Source organism: Macaca nemestrina, chromosome 2, assembly GCF_043159975.1.
Source record: "Macaca nemestrina isolate mMacNem1 chromosome 2, mMacNem.hap1, whole genome shotgun sequence".
NCBI classification, from domain to species: domain Eukaryota; kingdom Metazoa; phylum Chordata; class Mammalia; order Primates; family Cercopithecidae; genus Macaca; species Macaca nemestrina.
This window is the reverse complement of record NC_092126.1, coordinates 10,495,623-10,507,581: the sequence shown is the minus strand read 5'-3', so window position 1 is coordinate 10,507,581 and position 11,959 is coordinate 10,495,623. Positions and strand designations below refer to the sequence as shown.

The following is an 11,959-nucleotide window of genomic DNA, read 5'->3' as shown; positions in this document are numbered from 1 at the left end:
AGGCTGATCTACTTGAGGAAGAACCCTGCTAAACAGCCAAAAATGTATACTTTTAACCTCCCCAAAGAGATTTTCATGCATTGATCAGGGTAACTGTATATTAAGAAAGAAGAAATTGCCAGGGTTTGGGGGCAATTATTGGATATTAGCTCCAAACTCATGCTAATTCTTACAAAATCAAAACTCCACTGTTGTCCACAAGTCAGTGTAGGAGCTTATGGATATCAGGTGATAATAAACTTTTAGTTCAGATTCATCTCCCAATAAGCACGATGTGTCCCTGTACCCACTTTGGGGATCTTCCCAAGGTCTAAAACGCAGAGTTGAAATAGAAAATCTCCCCAACTGACAGAATTCCCAAAATGACTCCCTGATCCACAGAAAGGAGCCATTGTTGTAGAAAAGGCAGATGGAAGCCAAAAGAACTGCCTCAACCTATCAAATAGCAAACCAAAAACAATACCACATCTCAAGAGGGACTGCAGAGGTTTGTGTCACCATCAAAGACTTAAAAAATACAGAGCTAGTAATTCCTGTAGCATTTCCACACAAGTCACCTATATTTGATTTGTGCAGAAGACAGATGGATGTTGAAAAATGGCAGTGAGGTGTCATAAAACTATTAAAATAGTAACTCCAACTGCAACTGTTGCTCCAGAACAGCACATTCCCTGGCACGTGGTATATAGCTGTTGATCTGGAGAATGTATTTTCCTCTCTATACTTGTTGATAAGATCAACAGAAATAGTTTTCTTTTAGTTGGCCAGGATAGGAATATACTTTCATGATCCTAGCTGGGGGTACATCAACTCTCAAACTCTATGTTATTACATAATCCACTCAGAACAGTCACCTCTACATTTCACAGGACATTGTGCCTGTTCATTACATGGATATCACTGGAGACTGGAACAGATGAGCAAAATAGAGCAACATCTCTAAACATCTTGGTAAGACACATGCATGCTACAAGGTGCCAAATGAATTCCAGAAAACTTCAAGGGCCTTCAACTTCACTGAAATATCTAGGGATCTAGTGGTCTGGGTCATATTGAGATTTTTTTTTTTTAACTGTTATTTTAGGTTCAGGAGTATACTGTAGGTTTGTTTTATAGGTAAATTTTGTGTCACAGGGGTTTGGTGTACAGATTATTTTGTCACTGAAATAGTAAAGATAGTACCCTATAGATAGTTTTTTATTCTTCTCCCTCCTGTCACCATTTACCCTCAAGTAGGCTCCAGTGCCTACTATTCCTCCTTTGTATCCATATGTTCCTAATCTTTAACTCCTACCTATAACTGACAACATGTGGTATTTGGTTCTCTGTTCCTGTGTTAGTTTGCTTGAAATTATGGCCTCCAGATCCATTCATGTTGCTGCAAAAGACATGATCTCATTCTTTTTTATAGCTGTGTAATATTCCATGGTGTATATGCACCACATTTTCTTTATTCAGTCTGTCATTGATGGGTATTTAGGTTGATTCCATGTCTTTGCTATTGCAAATAGTGCTGCAGTGAATATACACGTGTATGTGTCTTCATGGTGGAATGATTAATATTCTTACCAAGATGAAGTAAGATGCACCTATTCTCGCCTCCTAACGAAAAGAGACAAAATAGCTAGTAGGATTCTAGGATGGAAGCAGTATATACCTTTTTTGGACATACAACTGAGGCCCATTACCAAGTAATCTGAAAATCTCCCAGGTTTTAGAAAGACTTAGAAGAAAATAAGTATTTCAAATAGATCTGGGCTTCAGTATAAGCAGCTCTACCATTTTGACCATAATTCCCAAAAGAGCCATCCTGTTTGGATTGCATGTGGCACATAGGAGGGCTTTAGGGAAGATTTGGCTAGCTCCTGTAGGTGATTCATGATGAATCATGTTTTGGAATTAAGCTATTCTATCCTATAGAGATAACCATGTTCCTTTAAAAACAAAACCAAAAACCCACAGCTTCTGGCTTCTTCCTAGACCCTAGTAGAGATTGAATGCTTGACCGGAGTCTACCAAGTTACACTGCAGTCTGAGTTTCCAGGAATTGAGTACTGACTGATCCACCAGCCCATAAGCTTAGGTGCATGCAGCAGCATTTCATTAACAAATGAGAATGATATGTACGATTTAAGGCCCATACACATCTTGAAGGCGCAAGTAAGCATAAGCCAGTGGTCCCAGGTACCCACAGTCTCTACACCTACTACACTGCTTCTTCTATGGGTAGATAACCCACATCCACCACCTCATGAAGGGATTCCTTATAACTACTTGATTAAGAACAAAAGTTAGGACTGATTTATAGATGGTTCTTCACAACAAGATAGCACCCACCGAAAGTGAACAACTATAGCACTGTAGCCCCGCTCTGGGGCCGCATTAATAGAAGGGAACCTCTTCTACTCTAGAAGGATGAAGCAGTTCCATTTTGGAGGGTATTAATTAGCTGTCACTTGTAATATTGCATATTGTTTTGGATATCGCCCTTTAAGAAATATAGATTAATTTAAACAGTTCTTGGACAGAGCGTCCAAAGTGGTGAGGAGAATTTGAAATTAGGCTATGCAAGAAATGTTAAAGTAACTGAAGGAATTTAGTCTGGAGAAGAAAGCACTCAGGTAAGGGAAATAATAATTGTCCACATGTTTTTAAGGGTTAATTCTTCAGAAAAGCCGGTCTTAATTTTAAACTTTTCCATGTAAGCTATCGGCGACTTCGGGCAAGTGGTTTAAATACCTTGAACATCAGTTTCTGTATCTATAAAAATGGAGTTATAAATTACTATTCTATCGTCTAACTTATGAATTATAAAATGTGTGAAGTTCCAGTGAGATTGTAGACCACTTTAATAAATTGGAAAATATTTTTAAAATTGTAAGTGGTTCTTTCCTTTATTATCAAAGGTATTTGTAAAGAAGCTAGTATATGCCAGTCACATACTAGAGTTTTCAAAAGATAAAAAGTCTAGTAAAGCCTAGCCTTTTCTTCCTCAGAACTTTCATGTTGAAACGTTGGGATAAACATCAATATATAAGTCGCTATAAATATGTAAACAAAAACATAACCATAGAAACACGCATGTACATGTGTACACACAACACTAGTAACACAAGATAGTACTAGGTGCATGTGAATAAGAAAAATTCGGTTAAAAGTAAAGGAAAATCTTACCCAAATGACTTTTAAAAAATAAAGAGAACTTATTGGATCATACATACCAAAAAATATAATGGTGAGGTATTTTTCAAAATTAAGGTTAATATTGTACTTTAATAAGTACACAAAATACCCAATTTTATTATATCTCTCCACTCTGCCTTATACAACACAGGCTTTCAAACTGCAGAGAAAATCTTAATATGATTGACAGAAGCTCTCAGGACTACCTCTTCATCCACAATCAGAACTGTCAGATGTCCCAGTAGTGCCCAGAGAAGTTTGTGGTCATGTGACTATAGGTGAACCAATCCCTTTGTCTAGGGGATGATATATTCTAAATGGCTTAATCCATTCTAATATCATTCCTGAACTGGAAATGGAGTCAATTTCAACCACACTGCTGAGAATACACAGAGGGGTGGGTTACTCAAAGTGTGTATTAGAAAAGAAGAACTGGGAAGAGAAAGAGGAAGAAGGAGAGGAGAATGAAGACGGAAGGCAGCAGCAACAACTTCAGAAATCAGTTTGCTGCGATGAAAACAAGTAACCCAAAAGTAACTGTTTGGTAATTCCGATGAGAGAAAGAGCCTGATTACTGAGGAATTCCAGGAGACTTTGCAAAGACTGCAGAACTTGATTAGGGGTCTTACACATGAGTCCGTCCTGCTAATCCATGTATAATTACAAACAAAAATGATGATGAAGAAGGGAGTGGTGAGAAGTTTAGTAAAATCGTTGCTTTTCATCCTTGTTTGGGGTGGTGAGTAAATGTACGTGGAAAAGTGAGAGGAAAATTACGTCCTACTGCATGTAGAATTTACTATATGTAGTATAGAATATACTACTATATGTAGTATAGAATATACTACATATAGAATTTTAACTCTCATGATGTGCATTTTGTAGCTGAACAAATTGATACCCAAGGACAGCAGTTTTAGGGCAGTTTAATATTTTCCTTCATAAAGTGTGTCATCTGACCTTAATGCAGCATTGGAAATAAAAATGTACTTTCAGGTTTTTATACGGGAAAGATAGAATTAAGCAGCAATTAACTAGAAATGCATTATCCTTCTTAACTATTTGAACTTTACCTTAAATGTCTGAATTTCTTTGAAATACTATTTATATTAATAGTACTATTTAATATCTGGATAACAACTTCATCATCCTAATGTACCATATTCTAAAAACATATGAAGCTAATAGAAATAAAACGACAATTTCTGTGACCTAGAATATTTATATGAGACCCTTTACTACTTATGTGACCTAGAATATTCATGTGAGACCCTGAGAGGTATATCAACTTCAATGACATAAATGCTTATTACATAAAAGTTAACCTCATTTATAAATCTCAAAAAAGAAATACTCAGGTCTCCAGATTTCAGCTCAGGCCAACTTTTTACAGGTACACCTACAAGGTCAGAGGGTGGAAGACATGGCTACTACCCAGTCATGACGGAGGCAGATATCATGGCCTGTGCAGTAAAGACTGTGACCAGTCAATTCGTAGTTGCTTAAGGCTAAATGTGCCCACATCCTGAGTTGTACTAAAACCTGTGTATGAGGAATTTAATGACAAAAGGAGTGCTTAAAACATGAGGTCACTGATTTTATTTTTTGTGTGTCTATCCATTTATTCATTTAGTAAAGTTAAAGCGATGACATTGAATATATGAGAAGAAAGGTTACAAATAATTCCTTGGAAATAATGCCCCTAGTAAAGTCACAAAATGAAATCCCAATCCCAGAGCCTAAATCACTTTCTCCTCTAACAATAATAGAGTAGTAATACCCATTTGGATTATAAATTGAAGAGCTAAGTTAGATGGCCTAGAGCTGATCTATTCTTAATTTGCCCAGCAAGTTACAATTTTCCTTTAACTCTGCTCTTTTCCCTAAGATACAGTAGGAAGAGCACTGGATTGGAAATCAGATGACCTGGTTTCATCTCTACCTTTAAGCAGCTGGGGACACCTTTGGCAAGTTACTTAATCTCTTTGATTCTCCATTTCTTCATATGCAAGAGAAATATTAACTCATTTCAAGCTAATGTGGATTATGTTATCAAAGTGTATACTACATCATTATACCTATAACTTATTCATTTCATGCAGAATAAAACCATTTAGACTTCTAAAACATAATTAAAAACCAATAAGAAAAAATAGTTTAGCGAGAGAGACACAGAAAGAGAGAGGAGTCATTGACAGCTTTTCCCAGCTCCTACAGAAGTCATTTCTTAGCACTCTGTACAAACTTCCATTATAACATTGGTTATTTTTTATGAATGTATGTTACCTATTCGACTCAGCTTCCTGAAAGCAGGGTCCTTGACATGTAAACTTTGTTTCCCAGTTTCCAGCACATCCTTGACATTGAAGCACATTTTAGGTAATAAAAAGAAGAACCCCTGGAATTGAAGCATTCATTCTCATTTACTAAAGAGCCAGGGGTGTGGTCATCAAAGTGTCTCCTTAGTTTTGTGGTTGTGAACCATGACTGATTTGAAGACTACCTCTCAAGGCACACTACTATTTCTTCATTTTAAAAATTTTCTATTTTCTGGGACAGCCACTTCTTTTCCACACCAGGACAGAAGCATCCTTTATTTCTTGGGTCTAATCTAGTGAAAGACAGTCCCTTCAGTTTCTTTTCTTCCTATTCAATGCCTTTACCACTTCTTCCTAATGTACACGTTATTTTGTACCAATTGTCTTGTTCCCTTTCAGAAGAAAACAGACTGTTTAGTGGAGGGTAAGGAAGCTCCAGGAACAAAATTAGTATTCACATCAGACTAATAAAACATACCAATCATCTAGAATGGTAGATTCCTTGTGGGACAGTGTAGTGGAATAATCAAAATAACCCTGAGATAGGAGAGGGAGAGTCTAGCTTTGTTCAAACTCTGTGGCAACTTACTGTTTTCTTAGAAACCTTAATCTCTCCAAGTCATCTTGCAGTAACATAAGTGGTGAGGACAATATCATTTCTGAGACTCCTTTCATATTGGATACTTAGAATTAAAGGTATACTTTGTGTCACTATAAAACTGAGTTGTCAATATGTTGAGAATAGTTTCAGTAAAGGCCAAGAAAAGTGGCCATGTATTAGGGTCAAAAATGGATCTACATGATCTTGAAATAAACAAATGTGAGAAAAAGGTTAGTGAATCTAATTTTCTATAACTGTGAGCCCCATAGTTGATGGACAGTTAAGCAGCCCTGCCAAGGGTTTTGTACCATGGTTAAGGAAAATTAAATGGGTTGAAGCTTCCAAAATGACTGAGTCTGCTAACCACATGCTTTAGTGGTTATTAAAATCATAACTATGTGCTATTTCTGTCATCACACTAGCATGACAGAAAATGGCCACTAATGTCATTTTCCTATGCCAACTAAAGCAATAAGAATGTTGCCTCCTCATAAATAGAGATTTATTTCACTAGACACTGTAAGTTCATAGATCATTCACTCACTTTTTCAATGAGCACTGAGACACTATTATACATAAGACACTGTATGAGATTCTGAGTGGACCATAGATATGAATCAGACACATATCTATTCGAAGGAAGTTCACACACAAACACCCACTCACTCTTCTGCATACATTCATGCAACTATCACGAATGGTTCAAAGTGATAAATAAGCGCCATGAAAGAGACACAGACTAAGACACAGATTAGAGAAGGCACGTATTCCACTTGAGGGTATAAAAGAAGAATTTTATGGGCAAGAAGTATGTAATATGGACCTTCAAGACTAGATTAGGTTTATCCCGTGGAAACAGCAGGAAATAGCAAAGGCAAAGAAAAAGAGGCTGGGAAGCATACCACATATGAGAAAAAAAGTTGACATCAGTTGTAACATCTAACATTTATTTACTGTTCAGCGTGTACTAAGAATTTTAAATACATGGTCTCAGTGAATCGTCATAAATGCAAGGGATTAGTTCTGCTGTGTGCCTAGTTTCGGGTGGGAAAAGTAAGGTCCAGCAGTAAAGAACACCTAGCCCAATTTTTTCCATTAAAAGAAATACCAGGCTGCTCAGGATGGCTGAAACACGTGGTTGTGGCAGGCAAGAAGGAAAATATATAGATGATTCACTGTGGCTAGTTAATAAACAGGCTAGAATGCTAGACTCTTTCAGTGAATCAGACTTAAAAGGAACTCAAATGAACTAAATAGGAAGTAAAAAGCAAGATCCTCTGTATATGTAAAATAAAACAAAGCAGAACAAAGCTATACTCTACATATTACTTAAAACAGCCCAAAATCAGCCCTCCTTGAGCACCCTTGTCAATGTCAAAGCACAAAATAGCAGTTGGCAGTCACATCTAAAAGAGATGTGAGTGCCTTTTCTAATACGACCCTCTGCTTACAGAAGTGGGCAAACTGAGGCTGAAAGATAGTTGATTATGTTCAGATGTTTTACTCAATTTAAGCTTTAAAAATATGTATGTATGTGAGCATATGACTACATAATTCTTGCCAATTATTCTTTCTTTCTTTCTTTCTTTCTTTCTTTCTTTCTTTCTTTCTTTCTTTCTTTCTTTCTTTCTTTCTTTCTTTCTTTCTTTCTCTCTTTCTCTCTTTCTCTCTTTCTTTTTTTTTTTTTTGATGGAGTCTCACTCTGTCACCCAGGCTGGAGTGCAGTGGTGCTATCTCGGCTCACTGCAACCTCTGCCTCCCAGGTTCATGCCATTCTCCTGCCTCGGCCTCCCAAGTAGTTGAGACTACAGGTACCCGCCACCACACCTGGCTAATTTTTTGTATTTTTTTTTAGTAGAGAGGGGGTTTCACCTTGTTAACTAGGATGGTCTCAATCTCCTGACCTCATGATGCCCCCACCTCAGCCTCCCAAGCCAATTATTTTCGTACTACTATTGAGAACTGACAACAAAGATGGTACTAAAAACTCGAAATCCCCTGACACTCATACATGGCCCAGAAAATCATTAAGTTGTGTTCTCATCTGTGCTTTAATTATAATATGATGCTATTACTCCACTGAGGTTTTTTTGGTAGCCAGATGTACATAAGGCATTTAGCACAGACAGATCCCATAAGTGGACATGCATTAATCCCCACACCTAAATGTCTTGTAAATAAAAGATATACCAGAGCATCAAAGGATGTTCTGTTTTCACAGAGATTAGTAAAGTGGCTTGGTTTTTTTTCTTTTGTTTGATCAGCTGTTCAGAAATTAACTTCCTCTAAGCCAGCCACATTCAAATGTGTATTATCTAACACAAATATTTTCTATAAAATATTAAGCTCTTCTTAAATGTTTTTATGATACGACCAGTTAGTTTATACTACAAGGATTTATATTGAGCCTAGATATTTATGTTTGGTTTTTATTCCAGTAGCTACGCAGAAATGCAGTTGATAGCTAAAACACACATCCCCCAAAGGATATCTCTTTAGGTCTCTGTAAATTAAATTAGCAATGTTTCCATTTCTGTCTTGAGTGGTCCCATTTAGCATGTTGTTATAAGACTACCACCTTTACTGAGAATTTAAGAATAATTTTTGTGTTTTTATTTGACTCCCATATTGATAAAATTAAGAGAATACCAGAGATGTCTCCTTCAGCTATTTCATAATTATGGTTTTGAGCTCCAATACCAGCAATATGGATAGCATTCAGTGAGGTAAACCAATGTGCATTTCTTGCAACCTATGGTACTTCCAGAAGGAATCTTACAATAAAAGCAATATTTCTCCCTGAGAAAAAAATATCTTAAAAGCTTGCTTTTAAAACAGTCATTTAGCACTGTTCAATTAGAGAGGATTGTCAAAGAAGATACAGAAGCAATGGTATTTCTCTAGATAAGTGTTTACAAACTAGAAACAAATTCAGAACCTCATTTTAGCTATTTAAGCCAGACTTTTTCTCAACCACTAAAAGACTTTTTTCCTTCCATCTTTTCATATGTTATGTATTTTACATATCAACCTGGTAGATAGTTGGATTTTTCAGCCTAACTATTCACACACACTCATTTCAATAGTCAAACATATAATTTAGGTGTATTTAATATGTAATTAATGTTTGTGTCAGCCCCTCCCAGTAATTATCATTGAATTAAAGTTTGAATGCATAGAGTTATGTGAAACTATTTAGGTTTAAAATGACTCATGTTATAATAGTTATCATTTAAAACGTAAACTTTATTGCCACTGAGAATTTTAAATAGATGTTTGTGAACATTGACGTGCCTATCTCAAATAACTTTACTGAAACCACCACTCAAGCTTATTATGTATTATTGAACAGAAAGATTTACTCAATAGAAATCAAATTCACATTTTTCATAATTTCACCATAATTTTATTTTATATTTACAGTCTTCAATTTCTAATGCAAGGGTCTCGCTGAGGATTTGGAGGATTAGGGAAGAGAGATGGGGTTTAGGGGTGAGGGATCAGAGGTCTGGTATGGACTTTACTAATTAAGAAAGCTAACAGGATGTGAAAGTCTTCCAGAAGAAATTCTTGCAGCCAGCTTTGCGTTCTCGGGGTGCCATAGCTGGGTTTGAGTTAGCAGATCTCTGCAACTCAAGCCTCATTTCATCCTGCTCAGCAGCCTGGGACAGATCTTCGGGTTCCAGGGCGTCATTCTCCGTCTGGTTGGGTTCAGAGAGCAGCTCTGCCAAGAAGTATTTGGCCAGTTCCTGTATATGGCAGAAGGGATAGAAAAAGAGAGAAAGAGAAGGAGGGAGGACAATGGAAAAAAATTGAAAAGCCTAAATTAAAGAACAGATTTGGTCACACACAAAATCCAGTTTTTACAGCTGCGCATTTTTTGTCACATTTAAAATCAATCCAGGATATAAAAATAAGGGTAATTGCTATAATTACCAAGTTACACAAAAAGACTTTAAGAGCTCAAATGTTTCTGCAATCTTTCTGTCCCTGTAGGCTTAAAACACACACACACGCGCACGCACGCACACACACACACACACATTAAGACCATTCTGGTAAGATAAAGTGTGTGCCAACAATTTAATTCAATTTTCATATCACGAGCTACAAAGTAGAATTGTTTTACCATTTTACCAAGTAAACTGCAAGGGAACGAGACTTCTCACAATCTCGAACATACTGCGTTTGGTCTTTAGAGTGCCCCTTTGCCCTAGTCCCGACGTTTAGAAGTGAGATACGCGAAGAGGTAGCAGCTTCCGAGGTCTGCGTTTCAGCACCTGGGTCAGCGCTTCCCAGGGTCAGCACCAGGGATAGACGCCATCATCGCTTCGTGCCCAGACAACTACCCAGGTTTTGGAATTTTCTTGAATACCAAGTAAGAACTCACCTGAACTGTGCCCGACTCCGCTTATCATGGGGAAAAAAGAGTTAGAAGGGGATTTTAGCCTTTGAAAGTTTTCTCAAGAGCTTTGGGAGATGAGGGACCCAGAAAAGCACCGAAACTCTTTAGAAGGACTGAGCATCCCTTACGTCCAAACCAATGGGGCAGGAGCAAGGGTAAGGGAGGGCTGGAGAATCCGGGAGACGTCGAGGGAGTCTCCTTACCTGCTTCCCCGCGGCAGCAGCCAGGGACTTCTGCAGAAACTGACGGAGTCTGGGGTCCGAGGGAGCGCCGGTGACACCGCCCAGGGCCAGGACGATGGACAGCGCAGCCAGCGCGCACTGGAGGCGGCAGGACAGCATCTCGGCGGCGCCGGGAAAGCTGAGCTGAAGAGTGGCTGGTCAAACTCTAGGCGCGGATCAGCAGGCAGCAGCGATGGCTCCGAACCTCGCGACTCCTAAAGCGGCTTGTGTGCTCTCAACCGTCTCCCTCGGTTTTAAACTCTCTCTCTGACGTCAGGCTAGGAGGCGCCCCCAGATCTCACCAGCCCTTTTACGCACCATTAGTCTCGCAAAATCAATCACAGAAGACAGGGGAGGCGACAAGATCTAAAGAGTCTTACTTAAAAAAAAAAAAAATACTGCACACGCACAGGGACTCACAATTCCACAAGCCCCACGATTTATACAATCTTTTATTTTCACTCAGTGCTATGAGCATACACATTCCATAATTTCACTCCCACACATGCACACTCAATTACACACAAACAGAGGCTCAAACACTCAGCCCTTAAAGAGCAAATACACTATCACCCTTAAATGCACATAAATGTACCCAGACAACTCCATCTGTCATCATACTCAAACATTTTAGGAAGGCCCGACAAATGCAAAAGGACATGTGTATGGCAGGTAGAGATCAGAATCATTCCTCTAATAACAGATCTGGGAATGAAATATGGACAGTAAAAGGACTGCGCCCTCTTTATTTCCTCCATTATCTCATCAAAAGTCTTGAAGATGTAACAGGGCTCTGAAAGAACGTCACTCTTCTCTAAAATGGGGGAGAAGGTACCTCTGGCTCACTCTCCCTCCCTGATTCTCAGCAACTGAGACTTCTGATCTACCTGCCTTTCTATTGTGTCCATATGTATGTATGAGTATGTGTATATGTATGGGAGGGAGAGAGACAGAGAGATTGAAATTGACTTCATTTTGGTGCTGAGAAATTTAGAACTGGAAGGCAATCTAAGAAATTATCCAATAAACCTCAGAATTTGAATCCGTAAGGCCGAGTAATGGTCAGTAAATTGTTCTCATTCACATACTGCATACTTTGAGCAAAACCAGACCTCCACATTCCAAAGCCAGAGTTTCTTCTACCAAGCTCTGAGTTTTCTAACAGATTCCTGGCCAGTAGGCGTAGTTTTATGTCAGGAAGCCCCAGTTTAGACATATAAAGTCTAGGAAC

General features: G+C 38.2%; 1 protein-coding gene across 1 annotated transcript; it reads right to left on the bottom strand.

The window, feature by feature from the left end:
- Positions 1-9,485: 9,485 nt before the first annotated feature.
- LOC105470887 (somatostatin) lies at positions 9,486-10,977 on the bottom strand. The gene is made up of 2 exons (XM_011723161.3): positions 10,711-10,977; positions 9,486-9,851 (listed from the first exon to the last, which is right to left on the bottom strand). The coding sequence occupies exons 1-2, from the start codon at positions 10,846-10,848 to the stop codon at positions 9,639-9,641; spliced, it is 351 nt and encodes a 116-aa protein (XP_011721463.1). The 5' UTR covers positions 10,849-10,977; the 3' UTR covers positions 9,486-9,638.
- Positions 10,978-11,959: the final 982 nt, after the last annotated feature.

Excerpts from the sequence above, each read along its gene's own strand:
- LOC105470887 (XM_011723161.3), bottom strand. The coding sequence starts at position 10,848 with ATGCTGTCCTGCCGCCTCCAGTGCGCGCTGGCTGCGCTGTCCATCGTC. Across the intron at positions 9,852-10,710 it reads CTGCTGCCGCGGGGAAGCAG|GAACTGGCCAAATACTTCTT; the intron begins GTAAGGAGACTC and ends TGCCATATACAG.